At 29.4% G+C, this 8978-nt stretch overlaps 1 protein-coding gene across 2 annotated transcripts; it reads left to right on the forward strand.

Annotated features, from left to right (window-relative positions):
* Positions 1-5563, forward strand: HIUHase (hydroxyisourate hydrolase). Of its 2 annotated transcripts, NM_001249606.2 has the most exons (13): positions 1-219; positions 404-467; positions 1059-1114; positions 1267-1342; positions 1448-1519; positions 1628-1715; positions 2003-2261; positions 2935-3050; positions 3290-3507; positions 3929-3957; positions 4055-4142; positions 4704-4794; positions 5146-5548. In NM_001249606.2, exons 1-13 carry the CDS (start codon positions 58-60, stop codon positions 5390-5392), a joined length of 1566 nt encoding a protein of 521 aa, NP_001236535.2. In that variant the 5' UTR covers positions 1-57; the 3' UTR covers positions 5393-5548. The 2 variants fall into 2 exon arrangements, with proteins under 2 accessions (NP_001236535.2, XP_014619796.1); XM_014764310.3 differs by lacking the exon at positions 404-467 and having other exon boundaries at positions 155-219; positions 5146-5563.
* Positions 5564-8978: the final 3415 nt, after the last annotated feature.

Genomic DNA, 8978 nt, shown 5'->3' on the forward strand with positions numbered 1-8978 from the left:
AAGTCCTAAGATGCCATCGAAAGAAGAAAATTAAAACGAACATGCATGTATCTATGAATGATGGAACCACCACAAACGAGGTTGATGATCAACGTTTTCATAGTGAGTTTCTTAGCACTACTTGTGAACTTGGTGGTGGGAGTGCTCGGCGCTGATAACTATAGCAGAGATGATTTTCCTCTTGACTTTGTTTTCGGTTCAGGAACCTCTGCTTATCAGGTACCTACTTCAATAGTATTCCTCTTTATTTCTTCGTATCTTATTAATCATTTCATTTCTTCTATCACTCTATTTGTATGTCCCAAAAGCAATTTAATTTAGCCGATTAGCAAGTATTGTGCAAAGATTAATATATAGTATAGTATAAAGTGGTGTTGTTATAATCATTATAAATTATAAACAGGTGGAAGGAGCTGCTAACAAAGATGGAAGAACTCCTAGCATCTGGGACACCTTTGCCTACGCTGGTTGGTGGTTACCAATTATAGGCTTTGATAATTTTGGAAAATTTCTTAATTTCCTCAAAGAAATAGATATTTAACGTGACATTTTATGTGTTAATTCTTTTTAAAAAAAATATTAATTATAAAAAGGACCTAGCATCCCGTCTAATTTGATTTTTATAAATTGGACTTGAAGGAGGATAGTATATTAAAAAGGATAAATTGTTAAAAGGATCTAAATAAAGATAAGAGTAATTATAAAAAGGACCTAGCATCCCGTCTAATTTGTTTTTGGCTAGTTGGAAATTGTGCGTGAAATGCGCATCCAAATAAGAGAATATTATAAATGTCTAATTGAGAAAGTGAGGAGAGAAAATTTTATTTTCTAACAATTATATTTCTTCTGAAATCTATTAAAAAATATGATTAAATATGTTTTCAATTTCTATAAAATGAGTGAATTTTAGTTTTGGTCTTAGTAAAAAACAATTCTTTAATTTTCATTCCTCCAAAATCTTAAATTACTACTTTTTGTTCGTAGCACTGATGCATGTCATGTTTACTGATCATTTACTTAGGAAACGTGGGTCTCATGCAATTATTTTTAATGAACAGGATATGCCCATGGAGAAAATGGAGATGTAGCCTGTGATGGGTACCACAAGTACAAGGTGAATACGCTGCACCTCATTTGTGGAAAATAAAAAAGATTGAGGCATAAGCTGGACAAAGAAAACAAGCTTAGTCATTATTTTGTTCTACTTATAATGCCCTTTAAGACTTGAAAAGATATTAATTGTTTTCACGAAAATATATAATACAGGAAGATGTGCAGCTAATGCTGGAAACAGGGCTTGATGCCTATAGATTTTCGATTTCATGGTCAAGATTGTTACCAAGTACTGTAATATTGAACGCAAACTCTTGGAATTTTATGTATCTATATTTCTTTTTAGGGTAAAAGCTTTCTCAACACTTAAGAAAATGCTTTTGTTTCTCCTCAGATGGCAGAGGACCCGTCAATCCCAAAGGATTACAGTACTACAACAATCTCATCAACGAACTTATCAGCAATGGTTAAACTTAATTAAATACGAGTTTCTTAATTAGCTTACAAAATTAATCATGCCTCGTATTCACTCCAAATAAAAAAACTGATATATTTCCCTATTTCCGTGGAGCAGGAATCCAACCACATGCCACGCTACACAACTTTGATCTTCCACAGGTACTTGAAGATGAATATGGAGGATGGATTAGTCGTGACATCATGTGTGTTCCTGATCTCTTGTACTATAATTCATTAATTTTTGTTACTGGAAGAATTTGAAACCTCGACCTATCTCTCCCTCTCTTCATCCTTTAACTAGTAAACCTTATATCTCCTATACTAAAATTAATTCATGAAAATCCCCTGCACCGCATATTGAAATTGTAGCTATCCTAACAAATGGGTGTGCATGCGTTAACTTTTGCCTAGCAAACAAGCTCCTTATATTATTAAATCATGCACAAAATCGAGAAATACTAATGGATAAATTACTTGGATATAAATGCAGAAGAGACTTCACATACTACGCAGAAGTATGTTTTAGAGAGTTTGGTGACAGAGTGTTGTATTGGACCACTGTAAATGAGCCCAATGTTTTCGCCTTAGGTGGTTATGATCAGGGAAACAGCCCACCTCGACGATGTTCTCCCCCATTTTGTGCTACAAACGACACAATGGGCAACTCAACATATGAACCCTACTTGGCTGTTCATCATATTTTGTTATCACATTCTTCAGCTGCTAGATTGTACTGGAGAAAATATAGGGTATATCACCTAATCTTACATATATATGTTTAAATGCCAAAAGCTTCAATTTATGGGTTTAAATATATTTTTATTCTTTCTCATTTAGTGTTTTTTCCTATTGGTTCTTGTAAAATTATTTTTTTATTTTTAATTATTATACATTATATTTGTTTTATTATTAATCCTTAAAAGACTCTTTTAAGATAATATTTTGAAATGTGAAAATACATTTTCTAAAACCTTATAAAAAAATAAAATAAAACAAACATAAGTTACAAAAACTAAAAATAAAAAAATAATTTTGTAAGGACGAAAAAATTATAAAAAACTGCTGAGTTACAATAAGTAAAAAAGTATTTAAGCCACTTATATACTTTTCATTAAACTTAAAAAAATAGTCTTTGCAATGTTAGTGTAATGAGTTTTTGTAATGTTATCCAATTACATATTATTATGTTTCATAAGTTTGTTAATTAAGATTTTACTTACTCCGACTAGCTTAAAAGTGATGTTATAATTTTTTTATTAGCGGACAATGTAATAGGTTTTATGCACGCATAAAAATTAAACTTATAAACTTAGGATCCTTATCTGCTTCTCAATCTTAATATTTTTGACATTTATTCTTCTCATACGGACACTGATAGCAAAGAATGTTCCCATTTTCTAAGTAACTTAAGTGGCTTTGCAGGACAAACAACATGGATTTGTTGGTATCTCTATTTACACGTTTGGGATTTTTCCTCAAACAAATACAGAAAAAGACAGGGTAGCATCTCAACGAGCCCGTGATTTTTTTGTTGGTTGGTAAGTTACAGACCCTACAATTGGTTAGTTTTACTTCTTAGTTCTTTCTACCCCTTGTGTTCCTTATTTGTTCTCTTAAGACAGAAGAATATATATAAATGAAGTTTTATCCATTAAACTTTCTGCTATTCTATTCTTTCTTCAGTTCCTTAAAGGCACTAAAGCTTGCTTTCTTTCATAGGACATACACATAGCTGAAGAATGGCAGATTTAATTATAAGCCTGTTTTAATATTGCAGGATTATGGAACCCCTGCAATATGGAGACTATCCCATTTCCATGAAGACAAATGCAGGTGAAAGAATTCCGGCCTTCACAAATCATGAATCTAAACAAGTTAAGGGTTCATTTGACTTCATAGGCGTAATTCACTACACCAATCTCAATGTCTCAGACAATTCTGACGCCCTTAAGAACCAACTGAGAGATTTCACTGCAGACATGGCGGCAAATATCTGTATGTACTTCGTTAAGTTTAAGGATAATATATTTAGTAAAAAAATTAAAGTTGGTCATATAAGATTGCTGTGGAAATTGAATTCACGACGCCTTTTCATCGTCATTATGAAATTTCCAATCTGTTGAACTTACACATCATTTACCATCTCAATTTCTAACAAGAATGTAATATCCCTCTACAATAACCTAATAATCTCTTGATACTTTTTATCTGAAAAATTTAAATAAAAAGATAAATGTATTTAATATCTTAAACATGAAAAAAAACCAAATGCATTATTTATTCAGTAATTAGGTTTTGGGGAATTATGTGAACAATGTTGTAGAATAACTTAAATTTATCAATTTCAATGAACTCGATTGCCTGATTCATCCATTTCTAAGTAATGTAATGCCTCATCACTTTCTTGATTTTGCAGTTGGAGAGGATCTGTTTTCAAATGAAGAGGTAACAATAAAATAAAAATTATTTGTCTTATAATAAATTCGTTCAATTTTTTAGATTACTTCATTGTATGACTAACTGGCTTTACTTGATTGATTAGTACCTTATAACACCGTGGGGTTTGCGTCAAGAGTTGAATAAATTCAAGCTCCTTTATGGGAATCCTCCTATATTTATTCATGAAAATGGTCTCTCTCTCTCTCTCTCTCTCACTCTCTCTCTCTCTCTATAGATATATATATATATATTTATATGTGTGTGCGTGGGTTTGTTTTCCCCTCCTATGACCCCCTCCCAAATGACAGTGTTACATAATGACAAAAGTGAGTAACAGTTGAAGAAGATTACATAATTCCGGTGGATATTTTGTAGTAAAATCATCTCTAGTTGTTATGAGGGTTGAATATTAAATTGGAGTCAGAGTTTTGATGTACCTAATAGACAAAGCAACTTGGTAGCATTTAATGTTTCAATCATGTCAATTCTTTCTTATAACCTTTTCCCACTTCATTAATACATGTATCCAACAATGTCATTAGTTAGTAGCATATTGCTATTAACTTGTATTTTCCTATGTATGGCCATCCTAAGTTGCATGGAATTTGAACTCAACCATACAGTATACTTATAGTACATGTACCAATGGTAAATTATTAGGAAGTTCTGCTGATGATAGCTAGGGTGCTCGTGTGGAACATTGCGAGCTTAAATGGGCTGAGTTACTGATGAATCAAATTTTGGGTTGTTAGGTCAACGGACAGCAAGTAATTCGTCACTGCAAGACGTGACAAGGGTGAAATACTTGCATGGATATATTGGTAGCGTGCTTGATGCCTTAAGGTTTGTAGTCCTGCTCTAGTTCATGCAACACATCAAAAAAATATTTTCTTAATCACTTCCAAAAGTTTTGTGGATGACTTGGGAATCTAAATTATGGATAACAAATCTATTGAACTATATTGTTATATATATGAAGTTTTTAATTTCTGTAGTGATCTTGAGAAGGGACTTACTCAAAGAATTAATCAAACCAGAACATACACTGACACGTAAAAAATACAAATTCTTGAAATAGAAAGAACAAAGTGGTTATCATTAGAACTTAATACAACATTTTCTTTTCCTGAAAGTGTCCACATAAACACCTCTAATGTGTTCTCTGATCTTCTATATCTTGCCAAATTTTCTCAGAGATGGATCAAATATAAAGGGGTATTTTGCATGGTCTTTCCTGGATTTGTTCGAGTTGCTAGATGGATACAAGTCGAGCTTTGGCCTATACTACGTTGATAGGGATGATCCAGAGTTGAAGAGATACCCAAAGCTCTCTGCAAAATGGTACAACCGGTTTTTGAAGGGTAGAAGGACCTCTATAGTTGGAACTATTGAACTTGAGAAGGATCCATCACTTGTTTTTGTTTCCCAATTATTTGAGTAGGTTCTTTATTAATTTCTTTTCACAAGATCATGCTTAGTGGTGTTATTAGCTATGCTTACTTTTCCTTGTATACATACATAAAATAAGAATTTATGTGGAGGGAGCCTAGCTGCCCGGGCAAAATTCCTCTCAAATATTGGTAATGTTTAAAAGAGATATTCCTTTTCTGAAGATATTTTACTAAAAGTAATATGTGAAATGTAATTTAGAGTAAAAGCTTTCATCATTTTCACTCTCTCAATTTGATAATTTCAATATTACTTTTGCCCTTTCCTCTAAATTACATTAATTTCGCATATTATTTTTGAAAAAAAAATTCTCTCTCAATCATATTAAATTACTCTCCTTTTATTTGTAGTATTTGTATACTCAATATTTTTATTTGCTATTTCCAAATTAATTTGTAATGCTTTTAAAAGAGATTATGACTATGTTTAGTTATTTTAACTAATTTCAATTTTTTTTATGAGTTGAAAAATTTATTTGATTATTTGATAAATAATTTTTTTTACTAATTTTTATCATTTTTTAATAAAGTAATGTTTTTAAATACGTTAATTCCTAACTTCTAATTTTTATATTTTATTCCCTTTTATTCTTAAAGTATTTATTAAATTTTCTTATTACATTTTTTAAATAAAACAGATTTATTATTTATTTATTTTTCTCACTCATTCCTCGTACACGTTTTTTATATTATTATATTTCACCAAATTGATAATAATAAATGTTAAATTTATTTTATTTTAATTTTCTATTAACTTTTGAATAATTTTATATTATATGATTTATTTTAACGTACTTAAGTGTGTTTTTTTTACTTTATTTTAATCTCGATAAAAAATATTTTAAGATATAATATAAGATTAATAGTAGAATATATAATATAAAAAATATAATAATTGAAAATAAAAATATGATGAAAATAATTTATCAATAAATAAAAAATTTCAAGAGTTTAAAGTTAACTAAAAATATAATTATAATACTTCAAAAATATGTTTTTATGCATAAAATAAAATTGAAACTTATATTAAATTATAATATAAATATATTCATTTCTTTCATTTTATATTTTGGGCTAATGGACATCAGAGAATGGTGTATTTTATGTGGATAGTAAGGGAGCTGCCTTCAGCAAAGCAACGAGCTCAAAAAATGTTGTTGCATGGGAGCAGTAAGGGGAGAGTTGAAAGAGGAAAGATAACTTTTTTTGGAACCAGCATGTCTAGGCAAAGGCAATATTTCAATCTGATATATTCAACAATGCTGCAAGAAGTCTCATTCATATGCATCAAGAAGGTTGATATAATTTTTAAGTTCAAATATTATTTATCTCAATTCCAATAAATATAAAATATTTATCTATCTCCAACAGTTTTGGGTGGCAGCAAGTTAAATATTAAGATTTAAAGAGATACCATGTCTTTCTTTGGTCACTGATGATGAATCAAAGTTTCTTTACCTTTTTGTAACATACAAGGGAGAGTAATAAAGTTGTCGTAGTTGATATTTTTATAAAATTGGGTCAATTAAATGACACGCTTTTATCATGATGATGATTTCGGCAAGTTAACTTTATATTTTAATCAATAGTATTTGCAACAAATTACGGCCAAATTCATCCATTAAACGCTTATTATATTTTTATTGACATAATGTAATAAATGGATATTCTGCATTTGAGTGTTTTATTGTATTAAAAAGTTTTTATTTGTAATTCCATAATTTAAATTTGATTTCTATTTTGTTTTTTTCTTCTTCTTATTTCATAACTCCTATAACATACTGTTTTCTTAGTGCTATAACACATTTAACTTTTATACTTGATTATACATCAGATTTATTTATATCATTTCTAAATAACAATAATAGTTAAAAAATATTGTGGCTTTTTCATATTATATTACTACATATTATGCTGATTTCGTCAAGTTTAAATAAAAGAATAAAAATTAAAAGAATAAAAAAGTAGAAGGCAAGGATTATGTATTAGATTCATTCAAACTCTTATAAAAATAATTATAGTAAGCATAAAAATATATGATAAAAAATATTAAATTCTAACATAATATTTTAAATAGAGAATACAAACTAACATTAGCCTCACTAAGTAGTCATTGTTTGCTCGTGCTAATTGCCATTATTGTTAAGTATATGCATGTCAATTCTAAAAAAATGGTATAATTCTTTGTTACATGACAAGAAATAAGATTTTTATTGAATGGGATCTACAGTGATGCAGGAGGATAATTTCATGACACAAATTTGGGTTTTGGCCACCCCGACTTCTTAGTTTTTTTTCTTTTATTTATTTATTATTTATTATAAATTAAAATTAAATATTATATTATGTAAAATTATTTTTAATAGATTTTAAAATTATTTATTTAATAAATTAATTTTAGAAAAATTATTTTGTAATTTTTTTAAAGAGAAATATAAATATGAAGAAAAATATAAAAATTGGATAAAATTATAGTATAAATTTGTATTTATGTTATATGTAATTTTGTAATTAAATTTATGTTTTGTTGATTTTTTTATTATAGCATCCGGTGTTCTAATAATGATACGTAATAATTCTATAGGACCAACACACGAGTATTGTTCACATTAACATTGTGTAAACATTATCATCATTTTTCAATTGTAGAGATTGAAAAAAAATATTGTGGACCTGCATCTATGAATGGTTGTCGGTAGTAGATTTCATTTAGTAATTGATCGTTGGTTAGTTGAAGGGTGTTATGCATTCTACGCTTGAGTGTATCAAAGGAACAGTCTTTAGGAACTCGCATTGGTGTTGGAGTGAGACTTTGAAAATAAACACCAGTTTGGTTGTGAGTGATTGATTCATTTAGAAAAATAAAAGTTAATCTGGAGTTAGCAATGGTCTGACGACTTGTTTCTCCCAAAAATGACATAGTAATAAGATTAAATTTGGTTTGTGAAATTATGTTGTGTGAGATTATGTGTTAGTATTGTGTGTGTTGTGTTATTTATAGTTGTATGAGTATTCTGCTACATTGATGTGTATTGAAATCCAATGTTTCTTTTTTCCTAGTAAGTGACGTAATAGACGTCCATTATAATTTCAGAGTGAACAAAGAGATTATGAGTTGTCCATCTCATGTCAGTTTTGCACACATTTCTAAAAATTAAATGTCTCACCTGCAAAATTGACATGAAATGGACAGCTCATAATGCATAGTGTTGTCAATTTGGACGGTGATTTTTCCCATGTAATTAAAGCAGCAGACGTTCATGATGATTTTCAGAGTGAACAAAGAGATAATGAGTTGTCCATTTCATGTCAGTTTTGCAGGTGAGACATTTAATTTTTAGAGACGTGTGCAAATTGCAGAGTATTGTCAATTTGGACTGTGATTTTTTCCTTGTAATTAAAGCAACAAACGTCCATGATTATTTTCAGAGTGAACAAAGAGATTATGAATTGTTCATTTCATGTCAGTTTTGTCGATGAGACATTTAATTTTTAGAAACAATGTAGTGTAAATGACAAAGTATTGTGAATTTTGACAGTTATGTTACCATGTCAACTACTGCAGTAAAAGTGGTGGTG

The sequence above is a fragment of the Glycine max genome, chromosome 2 (assembly GCF_000004515.6).
Source record: "Glycine max cultivar Williams 82 chromosome 2, Glycine_max_v4.0, whole genome shotgun sequence".
NCBI lineage: Eukaryota > Viridiplantae > Streptophyta > Magnoliopsida > Fabales > Fabaceae > Glycine > Glycine max.

Excerpts from the sequence above, each read along its gene's own strand:
- HIUHase (NM_001249606.2), top strand. The coding sequence starts at position 58 with ATGATGGAACCACCACAAACGAGGTTGATGATCAACGTTTTCATAGTG. Across the intron at positions 3,508-3,928 it reads AGACATGGCGGCAAATATCT|TTGGAGAGGATCTGTTTTCA; the intron begins GTATGTACTTCG and ends TTGATTTTGCAG. Across the intron at positions 3,958-4,054 it reads ATCTGTTTTCAAATGAAGAG|TACCTTATAACACCGTGGGG; the intron begins GTAACAATAAAA and ends TTGATTGATTAG.